The following is an 18,234-nucleotide window of genomic DNA, read 5'->3' on the forward strand; positions in this document are numbered from 1 at the left end:
ACACACACACAAAACACTATACCTGCTGACATGTTCCATTCCATGCAAACACGCAGATATATTCTCAGCACTAACTTCTCAGGCTAGTTCTGTAAAACAGTGACACTTCCATCACTGCTAAGACTTTGTTAACAATTCTAACTATGACTACAAAGTACATTTACATGATTTCAAGAGGTCGAATAATGCTTTCTGCTTGTTAATGTCTACAGAGCACAGTGACATTCTTGTATGTTTCAATGGAAGTAAGACATTCTGTAACTGAGGGAGTGGTTTATTTTACCATGACAGCCTACATATTCAGTGTGCCTCTTATGGCCTCATGTCTGTTCCTCACCTCTCTGTAAGAACAAAGCCATCATCCACAATCACTGGAATTTGCTGCCTTGGATTCACTTTGGAAAATTCATCAGATTTAAGGTAATCTGTACAAAGAAGGAGAAAACATTATTTAAAAAAAATTCTACACCCATCTGCGCAAACACGCATAGAATAATCAATAATGGTGACTAGAAAGTTAGTCAGAGTAGGACAGCAGTACAGTCTAAAGCAGACATCTACACTGAGGACTTTTGTATATCACAGCTTACCTATTTTTTGCACTACTAACTCTGCCTGGAAATTTTTGTTTAAAAACTTTGGATCTCAGGCCATACTACATGTATTTTTTATTTCAGATCTACTCTCTTTATGCTTCCCTAACAGCTCTGACAAATGCAGTTGCTTTATGCATACTGTGATTAATGCTACATGAGATAAAGAGATAAGAACCTGCATTACTGGGAATTTACATCCTAGTTTTCTCTTTGATGAGGGTGTGGGCACAGGATTGTGTTTTTATACTGATGTGTAAATAATGCAGTCCCTTATATTATATCACTAACTTATGCACCCCTTCCCTTCAGCGAGGCCATTTCCAAGTGCTGCAATTCTGACTGACAGCAGAGGTGCGGCTAGCTGTTCTTGTGACCAGTGTTGCCCACTGATTTGGTGATTTGGTGCACCCCTCAACTTTAAGTTATAGTAAGCAACTGCTACAATTTATGCCATACACAGAGCTATACAGCACTCCAGTTCTGACAATAAATGCATTACTTCCAGAATACACCAAAGACTAATCGGGATTTGCTGATCACGCCTCTAACACTTTCACCCAAGGTGGCTGTTCTCTTTGTCTCATCTCTGAATGCAGCATAACAAGCAAAAAAGTAAAATGTGTATAGGATGAAACAAGGCAAATCATAAAGACACTTTATTGGTAAGCACTTTCACATCCATTCTATGGTGCTTCATCAGACCATTTAAAATCACAGATCTAAACCCTAAATAATGACACTTCACCTATTACAACACCTAATTAACCAATCAACTGGAAAGTATCGTGAATAAGTAAAACTCAGAATAAAAACATAAACATATATATAAAAGGATTCAAACAACACAAAAACAAATTTAAATAAAGACAATAGCATAAAAATCTTTAAAAGATTTGTATATATACAGTGGATATAAAAGTTTATACACCCCTGTTAAAATGTCAGGTTTTTGTGATATAAGAAAATGAGACCACAATAATACAAATTTGTTTGTTTTTCTATTGAATTGTACAGGTTATAGGTCACATTAAAGGTGGTAAAAGTTTTGAAATGATTTATTGTGGTCTCATTTTTTTATATCACAAAAACCTGGCATTTTAACAGGGGTGTGTAAACTTTTTATACCCACTGTATATTTAAATATATATATATATATATATATATATATATATATATATATATATATATATTAAATAAGCAAACACTTAAAAAAGTGAACACTTATTCATCGAGCTGATTTCATTTTTCCCAGGGAAAAAAATTGCTATTCTGCAAAAAAAAACTTAAAGCAGTATTTAATGTTAAATATACCAACTCTGAGATTGCACCACAGTGGAGGAAATGGAAAACTCCTGAAACCAGCCCAGCGATTTTTTTTCCCTGAGAAAAATTTCTCTGTTCCGGGTGTTTGGGATTTTCATTGTTCGCTGAAATAGGGTCGATGGATCAGCGTTCGCTTTTTTAAGTGTTCGCTGATTCAATATAGACCCTATAGATATATATATATATATATATATATATATATATATATATATATATATATATATATATATATATATATATATATATATATATATATACATACATATATATATATATATATATATATATATATACATGCATAAAAACAATGAATAAATATAAGTAAATATAATGAATGCACAGAGATGATCCCTATTTAATGGGCCATGCTTGTAAATATGGTTTAAGCAGAAAATTAGCATTGAGCCCAGGAGGCTTATTTGCATGTAATCTTATAATCCATCTTGACCCACACTGTTCCAAAAAATTATTAAGGTCACCCAAGTGTGGATTTATATTCAATGTAGTAATAACTGTATGGCCAAACAGATGGTCAGCACCTTTTTCAATGACATGCTTGGCTAGGGCACTTCTTTCATAATCCTTATTTCTAATACCATTCAGATGTTCCCTTATATGCTCACGCAGTAGACGATCAGTCTTTCTAACATAGAAAGAACTACAACTGTGACACAAAGCAAGATAGCCAACATATGAAGTATTACAGTTAGCAGAAATATTGAACTCAAACCATTCTTTAGTGACTGGATGACAAAAATTAAATTTGCCCAATAACACTTGACAATAATTGCATTTACCACAAGATAATGTCCCATCTTCATGTTGAAATCCATCTCTCTTACCAAAACACAGTAAGCACTTCAAAATTTCTTATTCTTATACTGGAATCAGGGTCTGTCACCGACAACACTCCATATCGTCTCATCAGAGAGGAGAAGAATAAACCAATTTTTGTTAACTATTTGTCTAATAACATCCATGTCAGTGGAATAATGTATATTCATTGACACAGATGGGTTATCATGCCCATGTATAACAGACCCTTCAACATCATGCATCACTGAAGAAAACTAAGGTTTGGCCATGGTGTGTCTTAACATTTTAACCTGTTCTATAGTTTTATTGATCTGAATAGGTCTGCAGTCCCACTACAAAAGATCTATTTGAAGCTTCTCTGGATCATCGTTACATCTCAAATCACTATAATTTAATCTGGAAATGCCCATTGACTGTCCCTTTATTATATTCTTATACACATGAGGAGGGTGCATACTATGTCTGTGCAAGAAATCATTCCTTTTACACTGCTTAGTGTGCAACCCTGTACTAAAGGTCCCATCACTGCACTTAAATACCACTACATCTAAGAAATCCAAAGTGGTCTCCGAGTGATTATAGGTGAAAGTTAGATAACTGGTGCTTGTCTGCAGAAATGCTATAAAATCATCTAGAGCACCTATGGAACCAGTCCATAAAAAAAGACATCATCAACAAACCTACGGTAAAAGCAGACATATCTGCTAAACTCATGGTGTTTATGGGTTATATTCCCTTCCCAATATGCTAACACAATGTTGGCGTAGCTGTTGGCGCAAGGTGTGCCTATAACTATGCCTGTGTTCTGAATGTAATAGGATGAATCAAACAAAAAACCTTGTTGTCTAGAACTGTTTCTAATAGCATGCAGATCAGGTCAATTTTCCTTTCATCATATGAGCTGAGCATACCCAGGTAAGACTTAACGGCAAGATTCCCTTGTTCATGAGGTATGACCGTTAACAAAGAGCTAGCATCCATAGACACTAATAAACAGTTACGGCATTGGACAACATCTAAAGCAGTGACACATTCATATAAATCATGTAAAAACTGCTTTGTATCAAGTAAAACATACTTAGAATTTTTCAACAATGACTTTAAATTCTTTTCAACAAATAAAGACAATGGCTGGGTAAGCCATCCTTGCCCTGACATTATGGGTCTCAATGGGAGGCTTACAAGGATCCTTGTGCATTTTGGGCAAACCATTCAAAACAGGTATTGTTGGATGCCTAACCAAAAAATAAATAAATCAACAATAATGATGTGACCAATCAATCATATAATGTGTTATAGACAGATTCACAAATTATCTCGATACCCTGAAGGTGAATCACCTTATAAACCTGAGCATCTGTTAGCATAGCAACCAAGCTTGAAGTTAAATTATATTGCCATGGCAATTTAGCACAGAGGATGACATCTATGATACTTTAATGAGCCAGAAATTCATGCAGCTGGGCCTGGATGTTTTCTAGCAGCACATGGGTTTGGGTAAGACTTCAGCAGTGACAATCATCTAGAACCAATATTCACACTGTCAGGTGACTAGCCCTGCTATAGTTGTTCTTCTGTCTCACACACGCACACAGACACACACACACACACAGACACATGCACACACACACACACACACACACACATCTGCAGCCAATTTAGAGTGTCCAGTAGAGCTACAACATGTCTTTGAAATGTGAGATGAAACCAGAGCACTCGGAGAAAACCCAAGTGAACAGAGGGAGGATATGCAGACTCCACACAGAAGGCACCCCAGTACAGAATCAAACCAAGAAACTTCTTGCTGTGAGGCAACAACACTACCTGCTGTGCTACTGTATCACCCTCAGCCTTGAGTCTGAATCCCTCAGAATTCATTTTACCACTGAGTGACTCTGACAATGTCGCTTAATCAGACAGGGCTCCTGAATTCCCCAAAAGAGGAAGTTGTGCTACAGGGTTTACTCTACTCTCATTGGAATAATGTGCTACCAGAAATTAATATTCATATACTGCAAATTAATCATGTACATCATTAGTAGAATTTCCATGGAACTCATATTTAATCTAGAACAAAACCAGAGCAGACATCAGTTCATGGCCAGGCATTTTCAATGGTCAGATGTTCCCCTGATCCTGTGGTTGCAGTTGCATACCATGGGCATTAAAGAGCCACCCAGCTATAAGTATAAAAAATCCCACATGCCTTTTCTTAGCTTTTATGATTACGTTTCCTGGATTTTGATGCTTAATTTTGCCAGATTTTCAGTCACTTTAGTCTTACAGCTTAAGCAGTAATCATTGTATTTTCTTTACTATCTGACATTTGTTTGTATCTATTAGACTTAACATCACTCAAGAAAATTGCCTACAACTGCTTTTCTGCCCATCAAATTCTCTCCAAAGATACCCAATTACAGTGCCTGTTTTTCTCAGAAGAGTACTGTCAGAAATTTGTATTACCAGAGCTTTGTTTAATAAGAAAACTCCAGTTAGGAGAGCAGAACACTGGTTAGCATTTACAGAGTATAAAAAGTTACTTCCTATAACTTCTAGTGTTGTCACAACCTCCTCTTAAATTCTGATAAACAATCACAAAGAAAAGGCAAACATAATGATCTTAATACAAAAGTTAAAATGAATGGAGCCACCAGAATATTTGACGGGTAAGCCACAGGAATTTCTGAGGTGTTGCTTTATACTAGAGCTGCTTCCCCTTCAGATGGAGCAGTTGAGGCTTCTGTATCCACTTTGAGCAGTGAAACTCTCTTACCTTCTCCTCGTTTCCTTACACCTCTTATTTTTCCGGGAGTCTTTGTGAAAAAAAAAACAGTGTTGGCACAGACTGTGTCACTTACAATGCTACATCTTTAAAGATCCAGCCTTTGGAATTTTTGGAAATAAGAGGAAGAAACCTCCCCTCCTTGGACATCAGCCCTCAGGCAGGCCATTCCTCATACAGTTTCTAGTTCTGGAACTGTTTCTTTTTGTCAGTCAATGAAATTCCAACTGTTCTAGTGTGAAAAATCTAGGGGCAAACACTGGTTCAGCATGTACCCACTACTTAATAAGCCTAGTCACCTGAAGATCATAAGTCATTCTCCCGCACATCTGGAAATTTCTGTATTTATTGACCATAAGTAAATATGTAGGAATGTTTTGATGTTGTGCACATGGATGATTCTTATTTCATACCTGAACCTAAAGTCTCAACCATACCTGCCAACTATCCTTGATTTTGTAGAATATCCCTGATTTTATCTTCCATTTTTGCCCTGTTCCTAATAATTTTGTCTTTCTCCTTTGCATCTCCTCATATAGTTTTTGATTTTCTGGTAAATTACTCACAGTAAAGCCGGTCAGTAATGTCAGACATTACATTACACTTGCATATTTCTTATTGTTCAGAAAATGTATGTTGCTGCAAAACATGTTGGTCAATTACATTTTTAGGTGAATTAGAGCAATATTTAAAAATTATCTCTGATTTTGGGTATTTGTCTCACCATTATTTTAGCTTTGCCCAGAATTCTTGAGCAAGGAAGCCGAGAAGCATGCTCTCTTCAAGAAATAAAAATTGATGCAAAAAAAAAAAACAATTAGGAATATTATTAACATTCTGGAAAAACATTTAGGTTCATAGGTTCATAGGTAGATACTAGGCTAGCTGCCCTTGCCATTTGAAGCTTAGCCAGTTTCCTTTTTTATGCTCAAAATAACCTATCCCATTTTAAATGATTTTCAGGAAACTTTCTTACTCAAGAGGAGGTGTGTTCAGGATTGAGAAATTAATTAAATAAGCCTCTAGCAAATGTACCATTTGATGAGTTTTCCTTTGAACCTGGTCCTCAGCCACCAGCTTAAAAAAAAAAAAAAAAAAAAAAAAAAAAGAGTGCAATCCTAGATGAGCAAGGCTGAGAAGATACAAATGCCATAGCACATTGTGCAGTTACACACACACAGACACACACACACACACACACACACACACACACACACACACACACACACACACACACACACACACACACACACACACACACACACACACACACACACACACACACACACACACACACACACACACACACACACACACACACACACACACATACACAGTCTCAAAAGGGGTCACATATCATTTCTATTTAGAGAACCTTACCAACCAATAAAGAGAATATGGTTTTAGATTGGTCTAGGGAAAATCTTTATAGGTTCATAGATTCATACGTGGTGACTAAGAAAAACGTAGAACAATTTTCTCATCATAGTAGTCACATGGTGGTCAAAGGTCAGGTTACTGTCAAGATGAGTTCCCAGATCCCTGAACACTGAGTCTACTTTTAGCAATGTATTATCAATGTGATAATTTCCAGGGGTGGTTGTCTGTCCAAAGGGTACTATTATGCATTTTATTTTTCTGGCAAGAGTTTTAGTCCATCAGTCTATCACCAGTTATTTATCTATGTCGGGCCCTTCTGAAAGATATCTCTTTCTTTAGGGGATTCAGTGACCATGCCTAGTTTGCAGTCATCCACAAACTTGATCAGTCAGAGGCCCTTGATATTTGCCTTGATTTCAAAAAAGTAGATGCCAAAAAGCAGAGGCCCCATCACCGATCCCTGTGAGAAACTGCTAGTGACTGGCCTGTTTGTAGGGATGGATTCCGCTATCCTAATGTCTTGTGTCCTATCACATAGCCAACTGGCTATCTGTTGGTTGACTTATGGGTTTAAGCCTAAGTTTGTAAGTTTATCTGCAATGACCCTGTGAGGTATTGTGCTGAATGCTTTATCCAGGTGAAGATAGGCAGTGTGCCATGTTTTGCCCTTGTGCATAGCTGTAGTGACTTTCTTGAAGAAGTACCCCAATTAAATTGGCATTACCTGCTTTTGACAAAATCAAATAGTGTAGAGTCCAGTGTCTGTAGGTTTCCTGTGTCATTGCTTATCAGATCCACGATAATTCTTTCCATGACCTTGCAATGAGACTAGACAGATTTATGGGTCAGCAGTTCCCAATGTCTCTGCAAGGCCCCCCTTTGTGTAGATTGATAACTGTTGCAGTCCTCTATTCACTTGCTATGAAGCTGTCTGGAGACTATTGTTAAATAAAGCTTCTAGCTGACCTGGCAAGTTATGTTTCTTACTATTCAGGAGGCATCCTGGGATATTATTAAGGCCCATCAAAGGAGTGTTCTTAGCTTTAAGAGAGTACAGTGAGGACCTACTCCCTAGTGATAGTTGGTGGAGAAATGGAGGAAGATATTTCCTGAGGATGACTGGAGGGTGATAGAGTGGTAAAACTGGAGCCAAATGTATAGTCCAGCAGATCTGTTATATCCTCTGGCTCTGTATAGGTGGTCCCATTCACCATTAGTTCAGCACATTGTCTGGTGTTGTCTTTAAGTTTGTGAACACAACTGAAGAAAACCTTATGGTTGTGCTCAGCTTGGAAGGCTACTTTTAACCCAAATTTGGCTTAGCTGAACTTGGTTAGACCCCTGCATTGCTTGTTCAGGTTGATGAAGGAATTTTAGCCTTGCTAGGGAATGCCCTTCTTGCTTTTAGACATGATTTTCTTTCTTTTGTTATACACTCCATTTATACTGGGATTCCACCAAGGTGGCTTGTTTTTGGAGGTTGTCCTGTGTTATACATTATTTATTTTATTTTTATTTATTTAACATTTGTTGACCGGGAAAGTCCGACTAGGTTCCACAGAGCCTGTTTTCAGCGGAGGCCCGGGGAGAAATGCTCCACATTACATGTGGCATATGACAAATATTGCAGCCGTTACTCATCAGACCCATCAGACCCGAATCTCCATACAAACATAAAACTCAAGATACACTTCAGGACTTTAAACATGCTCTCAAAGGCCACCTTCTTAAGGCAGCCCAGTGTACCTGCTGCTATGATATAAGTTAATGCCAGGTAACACTTCAAGCTATCAGTACTGTACTTATGTCCTTGTACCAGAATCCTTATATGTTGCTGTTAATACTGTCTGATGTGATTCTGTTTTGTATATAAAGATAACTCTTACTTATAATTCATGTTTATAATTCAGGCTTTGTTAATGTATGTGTATTTGTTAAAACTTGTGTTGTTGTTGATGTACTAGTACTTAGACTCTGTATGCTATAACTTCCTTTTTCTAGATTATGTATCTTTTTCTAGGCCTATTCTGCACTTTATATTATATGAGTTGGGAGGATGGCTTAATGGTTAAGGTGTTTGCCTTACAAACACAAGGTGCAAGGTTTGAGTCTCACAAAGGATAATTGGCTAGGCTTAAAATGGCTCGCAAGGGCAGTTGGCTTAGTACTGAACTATGAACCTATGTGCACAGCAGCTCACTGAGCCCAAGTCATGGCTTAAAACCTGGTAAACAAACAGCAAATAAGTAAATTAATAAATAAATAAAATATTACAAAGTATCAGCCTAACATATTAAAGTCAATTGACCAACTTACAAAAGATATTGCTGGCATGTCTTTTTTCAGAAAAGATTACCAGACTGATCTAAGCAACAGACATAATAGATTGTGATGCACACTGAAGTGTGGTTACACCACACAATGTCTGCTTAAGGGGCATCACATCTGTTTCTCTTACTAAGGTGTCATGGATGGTTAAGGATGCAACCTTTCTTGTGGGGTATAAAATCTAAGCCATTAACGGTCCCTTAGGACAAGTCTTTTTATTTGTTGCATTCCATCTCAGAATGTGTGCTAGCAGCTTTAAGAGAAGGGCAGGAAAATGAAAGGTGTTCAGTGAACCTGTTCAGAGGTGCAACAGGTACTACCCTTCCAGAAACTAAACCTCTTATGTCAGCCAATGAAAACAGAAGCAGCATTGCTTAATAAAATGCAATATCAAAAGAACCACCATGTATGGGGGAGCAAAATAAAAAATCAACAAGGGCACCTTGACAACAAAAGGTCCTTTAATACCCCACAAGTATTTAACTTCATGAGGTGCAGGTAACAAAGAGAGTTTCCTTCTCCAAAACAATGGAATTACATAACAGCAGATAGAATAACTGATTTTGATTTAGCATGCATTTTTCTGAAGGATATGAAGTCTGAAATTCAGATGTCATTATTTAATGACTTCAGTCTTCAGTGATTAGCAAGAAAACCCAAACTTGTATGACCAGCAGTCCAAAATTATGAGGCAAAAATCTGGACATTCTGTGAAAATCTAGACTGTTAAGAAGTATGTCTGGCCTTGGCCATTCAGACATTATAACCAGTTCCACAGGCAGAAGAAGAATAACATGTTATTCAAGTTTCTTTTTCTAATTCCAAAGAATAAAAAACAGTGAAGGCCCAGTTTAGATTTATTGAACCAGGCTATATTCACATAAACAAAGAAGTTCAGAATGATGGAGTTACTATTTTCCCTATAACTTCTTCAGAAGGAGACAAATCATGGTGACGCTTGACATACAACATGATTACCTATACGTTTGCAAAGCTCACAAGAGATTTCTAAAACTCATGGCAAACTCCAAGTACCAGTTTAATGTTATGTCTTTTGCTCTTCTACTGTATCCAGATAGTTTACAAAGTGTCTCACCCATGTATTTCCTCTAATGGGTTTGAACCAAATTAATATTTACCTTTAACTAGATGGCTGCCTGATTCGTGCAGACTAGAGACAGAGGCATTTGGTTCAGCCTTGCAACAGATTCTGTTATGTTTTTACACCATGTATAGTCCCTACCTTCCAAAAATCAAATCTACAACCCTTTGAAATGAAATAATTTCTGGAGGCAATTTTGTACAAAAAATGCACTACCTCTCTCTCCCCTTCAGGACATGATTGAAAGGATCACATCAGTCAGATTACTAAAAAAAGTAATTTATCAACCAGAAAGTTTTGAAGGTACTGTATATCTTATCTTCTATCCCTGTGGTTTCTTTTGCAAGACTTCCCATGGGATAATGTCCAACGGGGCTTGACAAAGTTATGGAACCAAAAGGAACAACTAGCAGAATGTATTTCTTGATTTCTGCCTTTTCTTAGAATGAGGCCTATGTAAGTGGGTAACTCTACAGGTTTGTTTGAACCAGGGTTTCCCATTCTTATCAGTTCTCCCAAATCAAATGTTGACTATGGATGCCTCATTAATAATACACAGGAATATAATTTTCACAGCCAAAAAGTACAGGAATGTTTAGTTCTGACACAGAGAAAGGAACAAATAAGTCAAATATATATCTATATATTTGCTACGACTGTAGGACAACCCCCCCCCCCAATCAGTACAGATAATATCTCAGTGACGTGGAAAATAAACAAGCGAGACGGCACTGACTTTTACCAGTTATGCTATCTGACGATAACTGGGAGCGGGAAACCAAATTAAACCTAATGCAAGTCACATTTGTTCCACATCAACAAAATAATGGTAGATGTACTAAACAGGTATATGTCAATCTCTCACACTTGAAGAAAGGACATAAATATACTCACTGACAAGTAAAGAAATGGAATACTGAGAATTGTACTGATTTGCCTCACACTTGAACAACCATTTCCATGTTTTTCTTACAAAATTTCTCATCCCAAGACAACGGCATCAAATTCCCTCATGATACCATGGACTCAGGGCTTTCTTTATACTTTTCTGCCAGCATGTATAGTACTGAAAACTGAGAATACTGCTAAAGGAAAAAAGAGAAAAAAGTGAATCTCATTCTAATTGACCTTTTGGCCAAAACTATCAAGGTCAGTGGCCAGACCTCTGATTCTACCACTCAGCAGTAAACAGCTAACATGACAAGAGAAAGTGTCACACCAAACCTCCTTAAGAGTCCAACAACTCCTTTGAATGCAACTGGTAGCAAGGATTCACCAAATGCTGCCATTCAGGGGTACCCATTGTGAGTTAGAAGTTAGTAACTGCAATCCCTGGAAAATCAAACATTTAATTGTGAATATGAGAAATATATTTTAATTCTGAGACTGAGGTATCTCACAGAATTCCTTCTTCTCCTCTGAAGTTAATTAGTATTTATAAGTACCTGAGGTACTGGGGATACATTCTCCCAAATCTGGGTGAAAGATGGCAAAGTTCCCCTACAAAATTAGTTTAAAAGTGCAATTGCACTTTACCTGAAATGTTGACACCTGCTACATGGGGTCACAAGCTTCTGATAGAGAGCAACTGTTTAGAATTCAGACATTCCCCTCATCTCTATTCAAGTTATGAATTATTTTGTTTTGTACATTAATACTGTTTGAAGGTCTTCTTCATTTGAGGAATCCTTACTCTTTTGTATTTATGTAGTAGTTTTCATGGCCACTATCAGGAGAGTACCTAAAAGTTGTAATTCATGTTTAACACCAGCCTAGCAACTTTTGACCCATAGTCTGAACAAGAACAGCTACAGATCCAAAACTAACTTTTCGAGCCAAAAGGTTAGAATGATCCATTCTACTCTCTGTCAAAGGCAATGCAGCCTAGTAGAGGCCCCAAAAGCATAATACAAAGGCTCCTTTAAAAACTTCCCACAACCTCCTGTATCACACGGAAATTCTAGACACGTTTTTGCCAGGTGACTGGGAGCATAAACATGGTGGAGACACCTCCATGCAAAATACTTATACAAATAAGATGTTGGTGCCCAATAGCAAATCAAATATTACTTTCCTGTGGGATTCCCATACCAAGAGCTGCATTTTCCCCTGTCACTTGTTCTGTACTGCTATCATCGAATGTAGAAATAATTTACTTTAAATCAATTCGGCTAGCTTCCTGTTTTCTTCACCCATTTCCATGTTTTGTTACAAAATTCCTCATCCCAAGATAATGGCATCAAATTCCCTCATGATTAAAGCATCAAAGAGACTGATCGAGTGTTTCTTTAATGGAAAAAAACAAGACCACAGAGTGACCAGACAGAAACTTCTGAACTGGCTTCTAAATTGTCGTGTTCTTTGTTATGGTATCACAAGACACGGACTGGGTAGTTAGGACCACATCACAGCATCGACCAGGAGCATATCAGCCTGCTTCATGAATGGGTCGGCTCACAGTACTTAAGAAGCTGCTACTTGGTCATCCATCTATACCTTTTCTATGCTGTATAAATTGAATATCAAGTCTAGGGTTAGGGATGGATCAGCCATTTTTGGAACTTATAGGATACGCACTAGTTGTTCTTCCAAGTCATATATATAATTTCCTGCAGCACTGATCCTTAGGACATACATAGTACACTTTTCTGAGTTGCTCACCGTAACCATAAAAGTAAATGTATGACCAATCAAAAATACACCAAACCCTCCATTCCCTGTTAAAGTACACAGACCAGGTCTGACAGCAACTAAATCATTTTGCTACGTGGCTTATTTATATTATATACATCTCTCTTTTTTTCAGGTTGTTAAACTAAATCTTAAATATTTCAAATTTGTTTATTCAGAAAATGTTTGCAAAGAAAGTTTAAAGAAAAATATTTCTCTGCATATATAATTATTTATTTTTATGTTCTCATACATTAATGTATCCTGAGAAACTAATACATACATGCATGCATACATATATACATACTTTTTTATTTTCTTATTTTATTTATCTACTGCTTTTGCTGACTGGGAAAGTCTGACTGGGTTTTGCAAAACCTATTTTTTTTCATCAAAAGCCTGGGGAGAAAAGCTCCAGATGCAAACATTAACAACTGTACTTACAAATTACAAATAAGATGCAGAAATATTCATAGATGTGTACATGAATTACAGCACCCTTTTAAGGAGGTAACAGGTAGACTAGTATTAAAAGTTATAAAAGTTGGTGTTTCATGTTAAGGAAACAGAATAATAATAGTTAATTTAGTGCATAAAGTAAACGACCAGTTTATATAGTGTGTTAGATACTCTGTAATCAGAAGTATATAGTTAGGAGTAGTTGAGTGATAAGAAAGGTTAAAAACAATCTGGAGGAGGCTGGGCTATGTCAAACTGTACAGAGGATGAAGAGGTGATATCAAAGCTGTACAAAATTAAAGACAGTGAGATGGGATTAGGAAGGGGATGTAACTTAGAGTGGTAGAGATGTGAAATTGTGTCAAAAAGGGAGATGTGAGGTGAGAGAGTAGTGAAAGAAAGTTCAAGAAAAGGAACAGGATGAAATAATATAAGAGGGGTAAATTAGGATGGAAAAGGAGAGAGAGAAAATAAGTGCAGATGTTTTTTTTTTTATTTCTGTGGCTTTTTAACCACATTAAGAGCATTTCTGATGCAGTCTGTATGTCTTGCTGTCCCTGGACACCAAAAAAAGAAAAAAAAAAACACACACACTGGGAAGCGTGTAGTCAGGTTAACTGCTAACAGCAATGGAGCAGCATTGCAACCATGCACTTTAGGGGATTTTTTGACTGCTGGAAGTGCCTAGCTGAAAGCTAACATCTGCTTCAGGCTTTATTTCAAATCATCTTTATGATTGTTGCAATGAGCTCCTTCTCCCACAACTGTACATCCCATTTTCTGATAATGGGGGCCTATGTAACCACATTATGGCTGGAATTCATGGTCAAGTTGTGTGGCATACATAGCAGGGCAAGTTGTTTGGGGTATTACATAAGGCTAGCTCAATTCATAGATATGTACAGCTCTATATCATAGCTCGGCACCAAGAAGCAGTGAAGGCTATGACATCATAGGTGAATGTGGTTGTCAATGTTCTGAGCTAATGATGCCCCTTGTGCAGCTCACGATGATACCCTCTTAGGACAGTTCATAGGTTATTTGGCTTGTAATCCAGGGAACCATTGAGGACCCTGGCCCAAATTTCCAGTTGCCCTATAGAACTGTCTGGTTAAATGACTTGCTCAAGGACACACAGTAGGCAAATGAGGGCTGATGATATCAAACCCTGTACCACAGGAAAGTACAGCTGTGTACACTTACCATAAATGTAGATGTTCGAGTGTATTCACTGTTGCAGTCATCACATTTGGGTTATCCCTGCCAGGGTAGCCCTCAGTTGGCCCAAATACCAGAGGCTTACTATTTCTGCATCAATTGCGTCGCTCCAGGACTGACATCAGGTCATCAGTGGTATAAAATAAGGCAGCCAACACCATTACATCAGTTTTTCTTGCCCTAACTGTCAGGAGCCCCCAAGAGGGAGCTAGATTATGGTGAAAGAACACCACCAGTAGAAAGTAAATACCAAAAATTCCTTGTAAGGAGAGATAGAGAGAGAGACAGAGAGGGAGAGAGAAATTGAGAGAGAGAGAGAGAGACAAGGGGGATGGATGGAGGGAAACCAGGACTACAACAGTGAATACACTCAGACATCTATATTTATGGTAAGTGTACACAACTGTACTATGTTCTTCGTGTTTCACTGTTGCAGTCATCACATTTGGGTTGATTCCCAAAGCTGAAGAAAAGGGTGGAGGCAGTCAAAATGACTGGGGGCTGGCTAGGATGCCCTGTAAGACTGCAGTGGCAAAGCCTGCCCTGGATTTGGAGAAGATAGGCAGGTGGTAATGCTTGGTGAAGGTATGAACAGATGTCCATGTTGCAGCCTCCAGGATGTCCCTGGTGGGGAGCCCTCTGAGGAAAGCTGCAGAGGTGGAGGTTCCTCTGGTAGAATGTGTCCTGACCCCCTTGAGGGAGGTTTTCCATGCTGCTTCTAGCAGAAATGAATGCAGTGTGCTATCCATTTGGAAATGGTTTGTTTGGATATGGCCTTGCCGTCTACTCCTGCAGCAAAGCTGACTAGCAATTGATCAATTTTTCTAAATGATTTAGTCCTGTCTAGGTAGAATCTGGGCTGTCTGTACACATCTAGAGAGTGCATAATCCTTTCCCCCTTGTTTTGTGGGTTAGGGAAAAAGGTGGGCAAATGAATGGATTGGTTGAGAGCCACAATGGACACCACTTTTGGCATGAAGGATGGGTTAGTCCTGAGGGAGACCCTGTCAGCATGGAAAATGATGAAGGGCTCTACAGCCATTAGTGCTTGTAGCTCAGATACTCTTCTAGCTGAAGTGATGGCCAGAAGCAAGGCAGGGTGAGCTTTTCCAACACAAAGTTTAGGTCCCAAGCTGGAGTAGGTGCTCTTCTGGGTGGTCTCAAGTTGTTAGCCCCTCTTAGAAACTGTTTGAAGAAAGGGTGGGAAAAAAGAGGTGGCTCTGTGCCGAAATGAGCAGGGATTGCAGAGGCATGAATTTTAATAGAAGAGAAGGATAGCCGCCTGTGTAGTAGGTCAGCAAGGTAATCAAGGATGAGAGGTAATGAGGGCTGTGCTGTTCCGGCTCCCTTAGATTGGATCCAGGTGCAAAACCCTTTCCACTTGTCAGCATAAGGCTTTCTAGTGCTAGGGCATCTGGTCTCATGTATAACATCTAGAATTTTTTGCTTAGATTGACAGCTTGTGCAGTGGTCAGGGAATAAGCCAGGCTGCCAGACTGAGGGTCTGCAATTGGGGATGCATGAATTCTCCATTCCTCTGGGTCAGGAGTGTTGGGATCTGAGGGAGATGCCATGGTGGCAGGGGTGACAGGCTGTGCAGCAGTGGGTACCAGTGTTGGCATGGCCAGTCTGGGGCAATCAGGATTGTCCTTAGTTTTTCCTCCCTTATTTTGAGCAATACCCTTGTAATGAGCGGTAGAGGGGGAAATGCATAGACCGAGAGGTTGACCCACTGGAAGGATAGAGCATCCAATTTCCAGGCCTTGATGTGAGGTTCGCTGGTGCAAACTTTGTTGAGCTGATGGGTGGAGTGGGAAGCAAAGAGGTTGACCTTGGGGTGCCCCATTTCTGGGTTACAAGGGTGAAGGTTCTTTGTCTAGCTGCCACTCATGTAGGTCCAGAAGATTTCTGCTTAAGTTGTTTGCCAGAGAGTTTAGAGAGCCTGGCAGGAATTGTGCTAACAGGTGTAATTGCATGGCTGAGACTGTGTGCCAAAGGGTCATGGCGAGCCTGCACAGCGGGTATGAGTGAGTCCCTCCCTGCTTGTTGATATACTACATCACAGTGGTGTTGTCTGCTTTGATCAGTAGAGCCCCTGGGGAGAGTAGGGGTTTGAAAGCTGTCAAAGCATGCTGAACAGCTAACATCTCTTTTTGGTTGATGTGCAGATGTAGTTGATGTGGGCTCCATTGGCCCTGTATGCACCTGCTGTCCAGGTGTGCACCCCAGGCATAGTCTGATTTGTTTGTGGTGACTGTCTGGGTGGCGTGGGATTGTGAGAAGGGTAGTCCCTTGTTGTGATAGCATGCTGCTGCCACCAAAGAAAATCTTTCCTTAAACAAGGTATCATTGGTATAACAGTTTCCAGGTCTTGGGAGTGTTGACTCCAAAGGCTTTTTAGGTACCATTGTAGTTTACTCATATGCAGTTTGGCATATGGAATGAGTAGAATGCAGGAGGCCATGAACCCTAGAGCTTGCAGGATATTCCTTGTAGATAACTGGGGTCTGGTTGCTAGTTGAGAGAAGTAGGCTGTCAGGTAGGTTTGTTTCGGTGGGTACTAGTTTGGATATATTTTCATTGATAGCATACCCCAGACAGGTCAGTAGGTCCTTTACAAAGGTCAGGTGCTTTAGCAGCTTTTTCTGACTGTCTGCCTGAATCAGGGAGTCGTCTAAGCAGGGGTAAATTTGAATATTTCTTTGTCTGCAAAAAGCAATGGCAGGAGCCAGACATTTTGTGAAAACTCTGGGAGCAGTGGATAAGCCAAAGGGAAGCACAGAGAACTGAAAGTGCAGTGATCCTGCCCTGAAACATAAATATTTCCTGCATGATTCCCTGACTGGGATGTGTAGGTAGGCCTCTTTTAGGTCTAGGGTGGCTAACCAAGCATCCTTGGGGAGCATAGGTAGAAGCTGCTGGAGGGTGAGCATTTTGAATTTTGGTATCACCAGAAAGGTGTTTAGAATGGACAGATCAAGGATGGGGTGCCAGGTGCCCTCTTTTCTGGGTACCAAGAAGAGTCTGGAGTAGAATCCTTGGCGTATCTGTTCTGCAGGAACATGCTCTATTGCCCTCATAGAGAGCATGGAAAGGACTTGCTTTTTGGCCTCTGCCCACTGGTTTGGGGGAAGATCTGGGGACCCTTTTGGGGTTGGTAGAGTGTGGAAATAAAATTTGTATCCCTAGGACACTATGTTGAGGACCCAGCAGTCGTTGGTAATGGTGCTCCAGGTGCTTGCGTGGAAGGAGACTTTTCCTCCTACAGGCAAGAGCAGATGGGCAGATGAAGGGGGTGGAAGTGGAAAGTCATTGTGAGTTCTTACCATGAGGGGATGGCTTAGCACTCCCTGGTTTTGAAGAACAGGAACTCCATTGCTTAGATCTCTGCATTCCCTGGGGCTGTTGTCTGGGGGGCCTGCTTCCCCAGGGTCTGGTCTAAGCTGACCTGGAGGGGACATGAAAGGACCAGTGTTTGGAGGGGCAATGCCTACTGAACCTCGGTGGCTGTACCTATAAGAAGTCTTTTAACTGTCTGCATAGATTTAGCTTTTTCTTCC

The 18,234-nt window shown here is 39.4% G+C and overlaps 1 protein-coding gene across 1 annotated transcript in view; it reads right to left on the reverse strand.

The window, feature by feature from the left end:
• Positions 1 to 18,234, reverse strand: part of LOC122799546 (glutathione S-transferase theta-1-like) — a 247,628-nt gene that overhangs the window by 219,833 nt on the left and 9,561 nt on the right. Inside the window, exon 2 of the mRNA XM_044068676.1 lies at positions 338 to 425. Within this exon, the coding sequence (XP_043924611.1) occupies positions 338 to 425 (88 nt within the window). The remainder of the gene's footprint in view (positions 1 to 337; positions 426 to 18,234) is intronic.

The sequence above is a fragment of the Protopterus annectens genome, chromosome 4.part0, assembly GCF_019279795.1.
Source record: "Protopterus annectens isolate FY-2018-M chromosome 4.part0, PAN1.0, whole genome shotgun sequence".
Taxonomy (NCBI): domain Eukaryota; kingdom Metazoa; phylum Chordata; order Ceratodontiformes; family Protopteridae; genus Protopterus; species Protopterus annectens.